Genomic DNA, 17,069 nt, shown 5'->3' with positions numbered 1-17,069 from the left:
AGATTTTTTTCACACAAAACTAGATAAATCTGGCATGGAATGGACTTGGGAAATGGGAAAAAGAAGTTGTAGAAACCAGCTTGACAGTTCTGCCCATTTGTAGATAGCACGAAACAGCTTGGTGGTACACAATAAAGTTGGGATTGTGACATTCACTTGAGATTCAACAAGGGAAACTTTGTAAATCATTTGCCAATGAGAAAGAGCTTTTCTCAAGGGCTCAGACATTTGTTTGTCTGGGGAACAGAAGCCATCTTTGTGGTCCTCCATGCAGGTCGCTTGCATGGGAGGACCAAAGTTAATACCCAGCAGACCATTTTAGACAGGACAAGGACCAAACTAGATGTGATGATAATTGCATAACATGCAGTTATGTGATTTTTTTTTAAATTAATACATAGCAGCTATGTGAGTGCCTGATATAGATGGGAACCATGGTGAAGGGAGAGAGGGGACTTAACATTTGGCCTTGCCACATTCCTGATCCAGACTGGGGCTGTCACTGCTGTTTGTATCAGGAGGGAATCTTTTAAGGACGAGGCAAAAAAACCCAATGGTCAAATTCCAATCAAAATAGGATATTTGTAACCTGACAAAAATAGAATTCCATAATTTCCTATAATCTTTGTATCAGAGATGGTTAAAGTTAAGGGTGGGAGTTACTCATACTTTGAAAGGATTTCTTCTGTTAAAGAGATAGTTTAAAACTTGGAACACTGAATCATTGTCCATTCTTTTCCTTGTGGGGCATTACACACTCTTGCCTTATAAGCAAGACAAAGGCATCTGTTCTTTAAAATTAGATTAGTTAACAGGTACGAAATTATTTTACCTTTCCAATACTATCCCAATTCCTGCAAGATCCTCAGTTAAACAGAAGAACATAAACCAGAGCAGGGATCATTTATAGAACTATGCCCTGTTAAATTAGTATCTACACCAGCAAACTATCAGGGAAGGGAGAGTTAGTGACTTGATAGTCTAAGAGGTGATAGTAATCTAAAGCCAATTAAAGTGCTTAGAATATTGCTAAGTGGTTAAACTGATTAGCTGACAAACATTTTACCAAGCATCTCTGACACTTTTAGATTATTTTCTCCAGAAAATCTGGCTTCATGAATAAAGTAAAAAAAAAAATATATGAAGATGTATCTCTAGTATCTACAAAAGATACCTCTCTAGTATCTACAAAAAAGCAGGTGGGAAGGAGCACAGTTGTGGCGGTGGTGGATGGCTGCATGTCAATGAAACCTTTGAATTCATGGAGGTGGGCATGACCCAAATCACCTCACTCCACACATTCATTTATACTGAACTTAATATCTGAAAAGAGCTCTGATTGTACAAACCTGCAGTAATATGATGCATACAGCACAAAAGAGCAGCTTCTGAAGTGTTAGAACAGGAGTGTTAGGACCTCCTATTTAGCCTTTCCAAAGCTGTGCCTTGATTGGGAGCAGAGCCTTCAATGGTACTTGACACCAAGTCCCTTGAATATGTATATGGACAGGCAAGATACTAGCCCAGGCTAAAGCTTCCATCACAATGAGACAACATGCATCTTGATAGTGCACTTGATCCCGCAAATGCACAGGGTGCAGATGTGTCCCCATTTTCTCTGACCACATTATTAGTGTGACTTCTGTGGTGATATAACATATAAAGACTTTTATTTTATGGTTCTGGTCCAACAACGTTTGAAAAATTCCGAAGGAAAATTATTCTGACATCTTTTAATTAAACTGGGACTAAAAGAAAAATGTAAGAAAAATGTATCTCAACATTTGAATATTGTGAAGGATCTGAATAATATTTTTATTGTTTTTTTAAAAACCCTAAAGTGGCACAGAAATGATCTGTTTAGGTTCATCTTACCACTCCTGTGTCATTTCTTTTTCTTTTTTTTTTGCCTTTAATAATTCCACTGTTTAGGTTCATCTTATCACTCCTGAGTCATTTCTTCTTTTTTTGTTTGCCTTTAATAATTCCACAAGAAATTGTGATATAACATGTAGCATTCAAACACAGCATGGCAGCAGCATATACATGCTTCTAGCACTGAATGCAATTTATAAGCCCCTGCCTTAACCACAAGGCAGGGGCTTATAAACTGTCTTTGTGCCCAGAAATTGCTGCAACACCCAAAATATCAAAAGTTAGTGAGAGTCCAGTCTTACAAAGTGTTTGGCCAGAATGTCCAAATGGAAGACAGTGTCTTATATGGATGTTTATATTCCCTCTGGGGAGCAAAACAGTTTGTGCCTAAATCTGGGATGGATTAGAAAATGTTATAAAGAGTCTATTTTTGTTCAGTTCTGAGCCCCATAATATGTTGATGGGTAATTTTAAAGCCAAAATTAGTTCATATTATTATTATGAGATTTCCTGATTTAGCAAGTGTCTAAGTTTAGTCCCCAGCACAGGATATCCGTATGCTAATTGAAGTCAATAGCTAAGCTACAGGGGAGGGTATGCTGACAGCTGAACTTTTAAAACTTAATTTTCACTTATGGGCTCCTGTTTTGGCTTAACTGTCTCACCATATGATTAATACAGCATATTCCCTAAATAGCTGAAATCCACTCTTTAACTGTGGTAAAGATAGCAAAGCCAATCCAAATAATTATTCATCAATTATCTTCCTCAACATGGTATCAAAAAACATAGCAGGCTTGTACTTGGTAGGTTTGGAAGATTGGCCCAAGTAACATCACATTTATTATGGAAGAACAATCTGGGTTCTAAAAAGGGTGAGAATATGATTGATGCTTTATGTTATTTAATAACAACGTATATAGGAAATCTGAATCAGCAAACTTATGTGGCTTTTGTGGACTTAATGGCAGCCTCTGATCCAGTGGATCGGGACCAGTTGTGGGTCAAATTATTGTAGACTTGTTACTGGTTGAAATGGATACATTAATGTACATACTTGAAAATTCATGTGTGTGTGGCTTGGTCCTCCAACAAAATTCCAACTACCAGGAGAGGTAATCAAGGATGTCTTTTGGTGCAATTACTTTTTAATTTTTATGTAAACAGCACTGCTGAACAGCAGAAAAGTTCTAGATTCCCATCTCCCCAATCCATTTCAGGTGCTATGATTCCAATGTTATTACATGCTGGAGTCATAGCCAGTTATTCAGGCAAGGCTAAGACATTCATTTACAGAGTTTGGAATTCTTTATTAGAAAGACTAAAACTTTATTACAGCTAGGTTTGTAGGTTTTAGCAAGAGACCAACCAGACACAAATGGAACTCTACCATCATTTTATATATTTATTAAATTTCTATCCTGCCTTTCCACCACAAATTGTGTAGGGATGTGGTATAATACTAAAAACTGTGGGTTCTGCTTAATGAGCATGCTTCCTGGAATGGGCACAAGCTGCACTCAGACTCACCACCTCCAAAATCATTCATGCAGTTCTAAAAGTTGAACATGCCAAAGCTGTTGGGTGTCCCAGACAATCTGCATAAGGAAAGTAATCAATCATACTTTCTATGAAGCTGAATTCTGGGGACATGAATAAACTGAAGGTATACAGTATAAATTATAAGAGCTCTTTTGTGTTTCCCAAGGAGTATGTCTGCTGAAATACTACATGAACCAAAGTTGGACTTCCTTTTATTAAGACTTGTGCACAAAATACATTGCTCATGTATTGGGTAAAGCTATGTCAAATGCCCAAAACTGGACTCCCCAAACATGTTTACTTGATAAATTAGTTCCATAAATTGGAACAAATAGTGTGAAAACTCTTCAAACCAAATATGGTATATATATGGCATGGCAGTTGGTTACAAATGCAGCTATGGCCCAGTTTGCATGATCACTGTGGTTTAAATATTATGGGGTGTCTTTAAATGCATGCCAGGTGCCATTTGCCTAATTACCCACCCCGGTGTGGCTTGTCATGTCATCCAAACCTAGGTGGCATGGCTTAGTTGAGGGGGAATGAAACCTCAGATAACCCAACAGTAGGCCATGGGAGTTTGAGAGTTGTTTTCCCCTCAAGCAAGCCATGCTGCCCAGGTTCAGATGACATGACAAGGTAATTAGGTAAATGGCACCTGGCCTGCACCACCACATGCTGCGGCTTAAACAAGCCACTGTGGCTTATTTAAGCTGTGGTGACTGTGCGAACCAGGCCTATATTTTGTTAATCTGAATACCTAATAGTCCTAGTAAGAAAAATCTTTAGCACTTTAAATATATAAGACACAGCCAGCTCTTGTAATGCATGTTCTTGTAATGATCTCTAGTCAATCCATTGTCCTTTGTATTCAGCAAGGAAACGAATACATCTGTCAGATGTTGTAAGGGCACTTTGGATAAGCACAATTCCTGTGGGATTTCTCTGAGAAAGAAAACATCCTCTCCCATGGAAAAAAAAGTGATTCCAGTAGCAGATAGATAATGGCAGCACTTGAATGTAAGTTTATCACAACAGGAGGAAGCCTGGGTGAGCCTCAGGTCCATGAACTCCTTCTTCCCTTCTCCTCCAGTTCAGCTCCAAGGAGGATATTGGAAACTTTCTCTTCCATTTTCAACTAACCACAGTTACCCATTTGTTCCAAACCAAGAACCATGGTTAGTGTTAAAAACAATTTAGGAAAACAAGGCAGGGTCATAAGTCATGGTTTGAAGTCAGCTTATTTCCCCAAACTGTAGTTAACTAAGCAGTTTGTCTGGGTTTGGAAATAAAGAGTAGGAGCGGTTAGTTGAAAATGTATGCAAATGCTTGTGATCTCCTTTGTGGCTACACCAGAACAGGAGAGGAAAATGGGAAGTGTGTGCGCCTGAAGTTTGTGCATGTAATGCTCATCCATAGTTTAGGCAAAACATATGAACCGGTTCAGTGAATAGCAGGTTCCTGAGTTACAATCAGTTTTACTTAGGAAAAAAAACAGGCTGTGGTACTGTATATCCCAGAACAGTTTGCCCTACACTACCAAATGGTGAACCCGTTCTGTAAATAAGATATTAAGAACTGCTATTAATCATGCTTCTACTCAACCCATCAGTGATTTTGGCCCATGATGACTTGAGTAGGAAGAAAAGTCCAGTGGCTAGTGCTTCACCACAAATGCTTATTAAAGAGCCCCAGACAATCCTTTCTAAAAAAATGATAAAAAAAGCTTCTAGTGTTAAAGCCCCAATCACCATACAGGATGATCTTGCAGGAGTAAAAAGTTATAATCTAATCTGCTGTCCTTTCCTGCCCTTACAAGCTCTTACAGGTTGCTGTGTGTGTAAACTCACTTTTTTCCATGGCTTCCAATGAAGCAGCATGAAAAGACTGTTTGTTATATAGGTTGTGGTTGAGACAGACAGACTACTGCCAGTACCATCCCATGGAGTGGTATGAAAACATGAACACTGGCTTTCTACAAATTCAAAACATACACCATGAAGCCAAGAAAATTCTGCAGTGCCCAAATACTTCTCGTGTTTCATATACTAAACCAGGCTAACAAAAGCATGCTTGTCAAAGTCCACTATTTTTAAAAAAAAATCTGGAAAACTAATTCTGCTGTGAATACATATGGGAATATGGCATATTCTCCTTGGTTTAGTATCGTGTACTCCGTAAATGGAAAGGAAAACAGTATGCAAATGATATTGCCATTTAATTGATGCAAAGTTTCCCTCAAACAGTATCCTGATCTTCTAGCATTTTCAACACCAGTGCACTGAAGATAGAAAAGTTGCTCTTCACTTGCTTCTGAGGGGTGTTTACAAAGAAGTGAATCTCACTTTCTGCTAGAAGTGCAAAGGTGCTGCTTCTATCCTGCGGAGTGTTAAAGCGTTCAATGGCATCACACGTATTAATGAGACAGAATAGTTAAGAAGAAGCTGTAGGGTTGGCAGAAGCTTTAAGTCTGCATTCATGAACTACTGAGGTAACTTGAGGAGAACAGGGGGGGAAATGAGCTTCCGCCACACATTAAAAACATGGTTGTTCAGGAGGGCATTTGGGTTGGGTTAGGGGAGAAATATGATATTTTAATGTAGAATTTTATTGTTTTAAAACTGTCTGTATTGTTGTACATCGCCCAGAGTGGCCAGATGGGCGATTAAGAAATTTAATAAACAAATAAATAAATATCTGGTTCAAAGCTATTTTGTGAACCTTTCATATAATTTTTACTTTTTACAAATTCCTTTGAAGCTGCACAGTCTTCCTCTCTTGTGCTGGAATGCACACTAGGGTTACCAATATTTTAACCAGCCATGGTAGCTGTAACTTTAAAAGCTGCTCGATGTTTAGTCATCAGCAGGTCGTAATACTTATCAACATGCCACGTACAGTGTTACCTGCAGACTTCTGCAGATCAACCTATAGAAAAGGTACACAAGAAAGCCAGAGTGGTTAGTTTATTTGCCTAACACAGTGCCTGAACCACCTGGAGGAGGACACTTGGAGCTATTTGTTCCACAGGAATAATTCTTGCAGTTCAACTGCTCTTTGCTTGCACCACACTTGTCACTGATTATGTAGGATGACCTGAGCAGTGCTGAATAGCTCATGAACTGTCATCCCTTCTCCCTCCTACTAATCTGTAAGCTTGTGGATCAAGAGATGGAAAGCACAAGACAAAGAAAAGCCATGTCTTCCTGTTATTCTCTCTCTTCCAGTCTCCCCTTTCCCCTCATCCAAATAGTTTCAGACAGAAATGAATCAAGGATGCAAGGATGAAAAAACAAGAGTATATGAATAAAATAATGTAGGGAGCCCACTCTCTTCAACTCACTTACGCACTGGCCAGTTTGCATGACACAACAGCCCATCATGGGTTAATTTACTTATGAGAAGCTGCAGCACCTGCCAGCTGCCATTATGAATACGCAAACCCCTGAGCGGGGGTTGCTGTGGCTTGAAGTGTTGTCTGAACTCAGGCAGCAGGAGTTATTTGAGGGTCAAACTGCCCTTGCATGTCCCTAAAACAGACCACGGGTTATGTAAGGGTTGTTTAACCTTCAATAATCCCCACAGCCCAGGTTCACAACAAGTCACAACAACACCCAATCAGGGCTTGCGTATTCATAATGCAAGACGGCATGTGTCATGGTGCCCTTAGGGTTAATTAACTCACAGTGGGCTGTCATGACATCTGAACCAGGTCACTCACTCACCATTCTTTTCCAGTGTTAAGGCAGTGTGGTGATAAGGAGAGGTAGACAGACATACAGAAAGGTAGGCAGATAAGTAAACAGGTGGAAGGGCAGTGGGAAGCTGGATTTTGCTGACTTGTATTTTGTGTGTATGTGGACCTCGCTCACCCTACCACTCTCTCTACCACTCATTTGGCTGACCACCAAATACAATTTCACACTAGATATTGGCAGCACAAGTGCATGCACACACACACAGCCATTTAACACAAAAATAAGAATATTGTTTCACTAGCAAAAACACCTTTGATAACACCTTGATTCCACCCAAGAACTTGGGGGAGGGTGCAGGAGGGAGAGAAGAGTTGCTGTTTATTTAGAACAGGCCCCCACAATTAATATGTTGTCTCAGAGCAGCCTTCCCCCAACTTGCTGCCTTCTAGATGTGTTAAGACTATGACTCCTATAATCCTGGCTGTAGGATCATAGGAGTTGTACTGCAAAACATCTGGAGGGCACCAGGCTGGAGGAAGCCAGTTCTGACAGCAATCCCATTGAGTGATTAACTTCAGAATTCCTTCCAAATTCTTCTTTAGCCTCTGAAGTGATTTGATAGATGGTAGAAAACCTTGACTATCCTGGTTCTCAGCTCAGATTAAGGAGGCTTACAAAAACAACAACAGAAGCGTCATTTCACCAGCTGTAGCCCTAGTAATGAAAGACCCTTCTCTTGATACACAGAGCAATATCAAAACAGTGTAACCACAGCTTGCCTCAGAAACAAATATTTTTAGCAACAGTGTTAAAAAACACACTCCCAAATGTACACATAAGCTTTAGGATTCATCCTTGATTATAAAGCAGTTTGTTGTTCCTTCATAACACCCAGAGCTCCTATTCGATACTTAACAACTAAAACAACAACTCTGGGTATTGAACAGAACAGTTGAAGGCCATTCTTGAATTTCTCCAGTTTAGTATTGTGGTTTAACTTGTACAAAATGTAGCAGCTAAGTGCCCAACCCCGGGAGAGGTTCTCCTGCTCAAGTTCCACTGAAATGGATGGGAGCTGTGCAAGAACATTATTGTACTCTTGTGAAACTACTATTAATTTCAGTGGGCTTGTACAGGGTAATTTTTGCCTGAACTGGCCCATGCAATACAATCTTATGCCTGTTTGCACAGAAGTTAAGTCCCACTGATTTTAACAGGATTTATTCTGAAGAAGTATGCATACGGTTGCAGCCATAATCTATTTCTCCCTGCATATTCATATTAATATTATGTTCTAAACTATTTTTAAAAATCTCATTTACTTAAAAAATATGAAATGCTTCTGTGTGAAGTTCAAACTATTTTTAGGCATTTCAGGGTAGAGTGAGGGGCACCAGTCCATTTTAATCTATAAAATCTGTCAAGTTTATGAGAGACCTCTTTTTCAGGGAAGCCAAAGAACTTTGCCTCATAGATTTTTTTAGACACTGAAGTCACTGTTATGTTCCTTTTCACTCTTTGGCACTTCTGCAAGGTTGAAATAATATGTTTTTATCACCTCAAGCAATTCAATCTTAAATGTTCTCTGAGCAATTAAAAGTTCTCAGGTTTTCTATTTCAATTGCCACTAAGATAGGGTGACTGACGAAGAAACATATTTTGGTTTAGACAGTGACTCCAGAAGGAGGAGGTGGGACCCACCAGTGCCCTATGGAAACCTTGTGAGTGGGTTACCAAAAAACCAGGAATGGGTATTGGTGATAACAAACATTAAGGTATGTGTTGGGTCAGCCTTTCCCAGCCTAGTGCCCTTCAGATGTGTTGGATTACAATTCACATCAACCCCAGGCAGCCTGGCCAATGGCTAAGAATGGAAGCTTCTATTGTTTATAGCACTGAAGTATGTAGCTGTATCCTACTACATGCGTCTTGATTAGGATGGGGGGGAGGACATAGCTCAGTTTTAGAACACCTGTTTTCCACACAGAAGAGCCTAAGTTCAATCCCTGGCATCTCCAGGTAGGGCTATAAAAACTCCATCCTGAAACCCTGGAGAGTCACTGCTAATCAGTATTGACAGTGGACGAATGGTCTGACTCCGTATAAAACAGCTTCTTGTGTTCCTGCGATTCAGAATAACATTATGGAGTCGATTATTTTGGAACACACAAGAAAAATAAATGCACTTATTTGTCTTAAAACATATCATACCAAACATACATTGGTAGAGAATCAAATGGCCTGTTTTATAGACTTGTCTCTCTGAAGTCCCATAGTTTCTAACAGCATAAGAAGAGCCCTGCTGGATCAGACCAAGGGTCCATCTAGTCCAGCATTCTGTTCAGAGAGTGGCCAACCAGCTGCCTGTAGAAAACCCACAAGTAGGACATGAGTGCAATAGCACCCTCCCAGTCATGTTCTTCAGCAACTGGGGCTGTGATCATGTAAATTTCATTTTCTAGAAGTGGGTTTCTAGAAGTGGGTGGCAAGGGGATCAGAACAATGACATTTAATACTACTTTTATTCTTTGAAAGTTCTTTGGAAGGTAAAGTAATGTTAACTTTAACCATTAACAGTTATCAAGCATCTGTGCTAGTCACCCTTCATATCATGCTATTTATGATAACAATCCAACATCTGAAGCAAATGAAAAGATGCAACCTCCAGAACTGAGATGTAGGTACAGAGGATGCACAATCAAAAGACCAAGAAGATGTACCAGAGAAGAACATGTCACATCGCTTGGGATCCTGTGCATCTTTCCGTCATGCATAATGGCTCATGAGAACAAATTAAAAGTTCTACAGAAGTATGTTAGAAGGAAGAAAAAAAGAAAAAAATAGATCGCAATATTTGTGTGCATGTTAAACAGTTGCTATAAGTTGCAGGTGAATTTCACACAAAGTTAAAACATAACCTCTTTCAGGGGTGGGGAACCTGTGTGGCCCTCCAGATGTTGTTTGCCAACACTGCCCATCTTCCTTACTCATTGGCCATGCTAACTAGGGCTGATGGGGGTAAGCCAGAGGCAGGAACATGTGGCCCAACATCAGGAGGGCCACAAATTCCCACCCCTGGCCTACATCATTTATTAAAACAACATGTGAATGTACATTTGTACCCATGCCAAATTAATCATGTCTGTTTCAAAGTGAAAGTGCCCATGTGACTTACGAAAAGAGCAGGATTCCAGTGTTGGCCAATGCAAAGGCAAGGCCTAATATTCCACTGCCCATGATGGCATTGCTGAGATTGAAGACAGACATTCCCAATGATGTTGTGCCTGGAATCTGTAAAGATTTCATTTAAAAGAAAAAGAATAAAAATTGTTCAAATAGCTTGTTGTAAATTTTTAAATTGCAAGTTTTAAATCAGTGCTAATCTGGATAAGCTCATTTTGCATAAAGTTGCTCCAACTGCATCCTTCATCTTGAGCCTGATATTTGGTTATTTGTCTACTGGAGTTTGGTGGCAGGAGAGGATTATGGGTAAGTGAAAGGCAGTGATGGTATCTGAGGTCCATGAGGATCACTAAAAATCCCCTCCACACACATTACCTCCAAATACTTGTTAATGTTTTTTAAAAAGTGTCCTCACAAGTAGACCACTATCATGAGTAGTTATTTGTACACATCAGCAGACTTGAATAAAATATGGACTGGCTCCGAGACTCATTCACCTTTCCAACTGAATTTCAGTCTCTTCTTCACCTTAATTTCAACTGGAGCTGGTCTCAACTATTGAAAATCAGGTTTATACCATTTATGCAGACACACACAGCACAGGTCAAAGCTCTATGCTTACACAGAGTTCTTCTACAAGCAGGAGCTTACTCCTGATGACTGGGGACCTTGGGTCAGTCATTACCTCTTTGCCTAATCTACCTCACAGAGTTGTCAGAATAGAATTGGTGGGGTGGAGGAGAATCATGAACACTGCCTTTGGCTCCTTGGAAGGAAAGTGGGGATATAAATGTAATAAATAAATAAAAAAAATATGGGTGAGCTGTCCCCACATCTGAATAACTCCCGCTTGCATAAGAGCTGTTGAGAAACATACGGATCTCCTATGTGCACACTAGGTTAGGGTGAATACCTCTGAAGGGCAACCTACATATTCATCACATTTCTTCTTTTCCAAGTGACTGTTGGTTAGGCTTCTTCTGCTCTCACGGTCTGCAATAAATTTGCTGAAAAGAAACAACGTAACAGGATTTTCTTTAGCATGATAACACCACACAGCAGCAATAATGCATCAGTGTATGATCTGTAATTCTTATTGAGTTTTATGCCATTCTAGTATTGGTTTGTATTGTTTTAATGAAGCTGCTTTGAACGTTATTGCATGACAAAGTGGGGCATAAGCAAGTTAATACAGATGCAGCGTGACCTGGTACACAAGAAAGGATACACAGAAAGGGACCAACAAGAACAATTTAAGTCTGGAAATATGTGTGTGTGTGTTCCCACGTGGCTATTTTACAACAGGATAAGTTTTCCCCAAGTAATTTCTGACTTGTGTCTGAAAATTTAAATGATTTCCCCACCCTCTTACATGAACTCAACACATAAGAGCTCATATATTTGAACTCATGCAATAAGGGTCACCCAGTGAAAGTGATCTGCAGCAGTGGCATCCTCATGGACAAAACAAAGAACCATTTTACAAAACATACCATCCTTTTCATTTCCCTCATGCATTCAGCAAACACTTACAGGTGAGAGTGAAACTGCACCCACTGGCCATGCCCCCATCTCCATGCATTCAGCTAATTGTGACAAGGGCCCTTATGCACATACACACACATAGGAGCTGCCACACAACTGGGAAGCTGGATTGCACAGGGTTCTGGATCATATGAAAGCTTGTACACACATACACCTGAACACACTGCCACCAGGCCTGTGAATATGCCAACATTAAGGACATGGCTGCTCCTCCTTCCATGTTTTCACCGATTGTCCTACATACTGGCTGGGGAATGCTGGGAGCTGTAGGACTTTTTTTCTGTCTAAATATACATAGGATTGTGCCCTTAGTTATGTTAAACTCACCCTTCCCACAATAGGTTTTTTAGGAATAGTTTATTCAAACTCTGTTACTGTTAAAGTGTGACGTAGAAAGCACAACTGAACCAACAGTATAATCAGGAGAACTACAATGGTACCAAGATGCATATTTTAGTTCTTAAATGCTTATTGGTACTGTCTGGTATTTAAAGGTTCCTGTGTATTAGACAAAACAAGACTTGACAATTCCAATTTAGGTCTTCAGCAGTTAGAAATTTCAATGCATACAGTCTAGGAATGTTGAGAAATTAGTCCTTCTTATTTTGGTACACCAAAAGAACGATGACTTAATTTTCCAAATTATTAAAACAGCAACCATTACCCAGTAGGAATAGCACAGGCTCAATGGTAATTAGTTGCTTTAAGTTATATAAGTCAATGAAAATGAATTCAGTTCACTATTTAGCCAGAAGGCTACAACAATAGATTTTCACAGTTAAAAATGCCTAAAACACCAAAATGTGCCTAACCCAGCACATTTGTGATTTTATTGAAGTTTGCACATCATCACTATTCATAAAGTGCTTCAAAATCTAGGCACTGTATAACAAGCAAAGGCATAAGACAGGCATCATTTGCTTACAATCTAATGAGACAAGAAGAAAGGGGGAAAAGGAAAGCAACAACAACAACAAAAGGAAGGGGAAGTTCCACAAAAATGAGATGCAGCACCATCTGGCTGATCCAAGCCTCCCAGCATGAGCAGAATTATGGGGTATAGAAAGTGTCTCAGAAAGACCTGTTTCATATGTAATGACAACCCATAGTATGGCTTGAGCATGTGTTGTTGTTGAAACATGGGTTGTCATTACATGTGAACACTGCACCATAGTTTAACTATGGGTTGCTAACCACAAACAACACCAGAGTTCACAACCCTACAACAAACCATGGGTTCTCTTCCTGGGTTGTTCGTGTTGAACAACCCATAGCTGAACCATAGTGCAGGGTCCATATGTAACGACAACCCTTGATTCAACAACAATCCACAATTCAATGAGAACCCATATTCAATCCATATTTGGGGTTGTCATTACATGTGAACCAGAGAGTCAGACTGATGGTTGACCTAGACCAGTAATCTCAACTGTATCTAGCAGTGGCTCTAATCTACAGCTCACAGAAGAAGCATCTCCCAGTCTTTAACTAGAGGTGCTGAGGATTAAACACTGAGCCCTATATGTGCTGAGGATTAAACACTGAGCCTTATATATGCTCAGCACTCCAGCACTTTTACCCCTGTTCAGGAGGCACTTCAGGAAGTTGTGTTGAATCATCCAGACATTTAATAGTGAAACAGCAGTAGATGGGGCTTGCAGATTGGGAGGAGTGATGCAAGATTGCACCAGATTGTTTTTTAATGCAAAAGGAAGCACAGGCCTGGTATACCGTTCTTTGGGAGGGGGAGGTGAAATAACACTACACAGTATTGCAGTCTCTTAGCCACACCGGATGGGATAAAAAGGAGCACTTCCTCGGTGTTCAGCGGGACTCCAGTCTGAATAATGGTGCCAATGCAACACTGAGCAGATAGCATGCAGGTGCAGCGCATTGCCACAAGACAGGCTTAGAGCCGCTAGCTTAGTTTTGGTTCCCCCCCTAAACAAAAACAACTTATTAGACAAATTCAAGGAAGATAGTTTTATCAAAGTCCACTAAACACTACAGCGAAATAGGAATTCTATTTTCAGAGGCAATATGTAGACTGCAAGACTGTAACAAAAGCCCTGCTGGATCAGATCAAAGGTCTATTTAGTTGGGCATCCTCTTTCCTACAGGGGCCAGCTGGGTGCTTCTGGGATGCTCACAAGGAGGTGGTGCAGCGAAGAGGGGTAAGCCATCAACTCCACACCCACCTCTTTGCAAATGCAGTTCACCAGGCTCGGGAGTGAGGCTTATCACAGCTGGAAACAGAATGCTGGGCTAGACAAACCTTTGGTGTGACCCAGCTGTGCATGGGTGGGCAGACTTCAGGTTTGCAGGATCTACTTTGGTTTTTACTAGAATCCCAAGATCCTCCAGCTGGAGCCTGGTTAAAAAAAAACCCATACACTTAGAATTGAACGCTGAGCCTAGTAATTTGTTCTCAGTACCGGAACTGAACAGAGTTCATTGTCCTTCCATTCAAAAATCCATGTCTGGTTACCCCAAGCTTTCTTCATTTTAGCAGTGTAATTTAGGATGAGGAGGAGAGAATTATTTTGTTGCTGCTTATTGTTAAAACCATTGGGAGACAGGAATCCTTGCAGATCTATTGCAAATCAATCAGAGATCTAACAGTAGATCTGGTTCTACTTCCTGCCCACCCCTGCTCTAGTGGCACTGCCATATATGTACTATTTGAGGACGGCACTGCAAATGACCTTAACATCAGGGTAAAAAAAAAAGGTAAAGGTGTCCCCAACCAGTCGCGTCCGACTCTAGGGTGCGGTGCTCATCCCCGTTTCTAAGCCGAAGAGCCAGCGCTGTCCGAAGACGCTTCCGTGGTCATGTGGCCGGCATGACTGAACACCGAGGTGCATGGAGTGCTGTTACCTTTCCCGCCGAGGCGGTGCCTATTTATCTACTTGCAATTTCTTGCTTTTGAACTGCTAGGTTGGCAGAAGCTGGGACTGCAGACGGGAGCCCACTCCGTCACGCAGCACTCAGGTCTCAAACTGCTGACCTGCCGACCTTCCAGTCTGCAGTTCAGCGTCTTAACCACTAAGCCACCGCGGTCCCTAACATCAGGGTACCTGCCACTATTCATTATGATGCAAACATAGTAATCATCATGCAAACATAGTAATACATATTTGGGTACAATCTATCCAAACACAAAGCACTTTTAGGCTGCAAAACTATATACACCAGAGGGTGCTGAAAGGGATGGGGCCAAAAATACTAGCATATTTTAGCTTACAGCTCTTACAGCCAGTAAGAATGGGGAATGGAATGGGGGGAAAATGTGCAAAACCTGGGAAACCACCAATCTGTGGTCAGGGGGAAAGGGGTATGGCCATCTGACAAAACCCAGAAGACTGGATTACGACCCCAGATGGGCTGGATTTGGCCCATGGGCCTGGTGTTCAATACCCCTCATACATACTTAACTGTGTATACAGTAAATCCCACTGAACACAGGTAAGAACTCCATGGGAGTTACCTTTGAGTAGACACGCATAGGATTGCACTATAAGTTTCACTGGCCCATAGTAAACACAGTGGCCTCAATCCAGGTAACATGGAAAGTAATGGAGCTTAAATAAGTTACCACTACTTTGTTCCATTGGTTTCAGTGAGAGTTACAGCATGATCCTGTGCATTTTTTCTCAGAAGCAAGTTTAGTGGGGACTGCTCCTTAGTCACGTTGTTTAGGATTGCACAGTTGAAAACTGCAATTCTATGCATGTTTACTCAGGAGCAAGCCTCATCATGTATACTTACTCCCAGGTACACAGGACTGCAGGATTGAGGTCTTAGTTATACATACCTTTAGCTGAATTGAGGTCAGAAAATATAAGAAAGGCAACACAAAATAATTTAGATAGTGGGTTAGATCCAGGGAAGAACAAGCAGAACTCCACTTGCATAATGGGGCTTTCCTATTACAGAACACTGCACCCTCCAAATCTGCTCCTTAGGGTCAAGGAGCCCCCTGGGATGGCATGGGATGGGGAATGCAAAGCCACTACAGGATGGTGATATCCAAATTTATGTCTTGTGGAAGTGTTTTTTTGCCTGCTCAAGACACTTTGGGATCCAAGCCAGTATAGTTTTAAATACTGAACTCTTCACATTACTAAAATCATGACATTTCATAAAATCATTGATCTGAGGTTACAATAATCAGACTCTAGCACATAAAAAATAACACGTTTTAACAATAACTTTCATAACAATTAATAAAGTCATTAAAACCCAGGACAGAGGAGGAAAAATATGTATTTATTGAAAAGAGAGCTTTTATTCTGACTCAAAAATGAACCAAAGAAAGATTTGACCTATTTAACATTTAGTTTGCTTATCTCAAATGCAATAAATAGCACCAGACCTCCTGGGACTGAATCATTTCAGAATGCAGGTGGAGGAATACATGTTGAGTGGTCATCTCTTTCTCTCTCTAAAAATACTCCCTGAACCTAGACAACTAGCATATCTAGGAGATGGTTAGATTACAACCATTATTCCTGATATACTTATTTTGTATGAGCTGGGAATATTTTGGCATGGCAGAGTGTTCAATCATGTAACCCTCACTTGCATTCTGAAGAGACACAGTCCTAGAAGTGTTGTATCATATGCCCTTCCTTAACTTGTAGATGGGCTCCTTCTTTAGAACAAGAGATGATGCAATGAGCTGTCAAAAGCAGATGGGCCAACCTTGATGTAGCACAGACCTGCCTGAAGAATTCTCTGCAACATGCAGCCTCAAAAAAATGTGCCTGAAAGTAGCTGTTCTGCTATGGACAAATGGAGCTTTGTGCAACAGGCAACCTTAAACAAACTTGCCTGAAGGTACCAAAATCGAAGTCTAAATCAATCTGAAGAAGAATTCTGCAGAACATGAAAACTGGCTCTTCTGTGTATATACCAGGCCTAAGAAAAATGGTATCATCTGATCTATTTTAGTTTGCAGCCAATATAGCCACCATTCTGATAACTTGCAATGTACTGAAAGTCTCAGAGATCTCTAGGATCACAAACTGTGACAATGCCTGCATTTGCATGCAGTGCTAACCCATGGTTTAGTATTACAAGGATGAGCCACAGTGAGTATTGGGGTTGCACATTTCCTCTCCGTTTTCAGCACAGCCACGAGGAGGAGTTCAGAAGCTTCCACTTCCATTTTTTATTAATTGCAGCTTGTTATCATGTCCAGTCCTGGACAACTTGTGGTTAATC

At 40.6% G+C, this 17,069-nt stretch overlaps 1 protein-coding gene across 2 annotated transcripts in view; it reads right to left on the bottom strand.

Moving 5' to 3' along the window:
- The window catches only part of SLC38A1 (solute carrier family 38 member 1), a 58,961-nt gene that overhangs the window by 25,833 nt on the left and 16,059 nt on the right, over window positions 1-17,069 (bottom strand). The window contains exons 3-4 of one of the 2 annotated variants that reach the window (XM_084810640.1): window positions 11,230-11,305; window positions 10,291-10,406 (exon numbers count right to left, since the gene is read on the bottom strand). In XM_084810640.1, the coding sequence (XP_084666766.1) occupies window positions 10,291-10,406; window positions 11,230-11,305 (192 nt within the window). Of the gene's footprint in view, window positions 1-10,290; window positions 10,407-11,211; window positions 11,306-17,069 lie in introns of both variants that reach the window. The other variant, XM_084810639.1, reaches the window with a different exon arrangement.

This window comes from Heloderma suspectum, chromosome 7 (assembly GCF_057233095.1).
Source record: "Heloderma suspectum isolate Gila_16-S chromosome 7, 16-S_ref, whole genome shotgun sequence".
In the NCBI taxonomy this organism is placed as follows: Eukaryota; Metazoa; Chordata; class Lepidosauria; order Squamata; family Helodermatidae; genus Heloderma; species Heloderma suspectum.
Note: the sequence above shows the minus strand (reverse complement) of the source record. Positions and strands in the feature narration are given on the sequence as shown.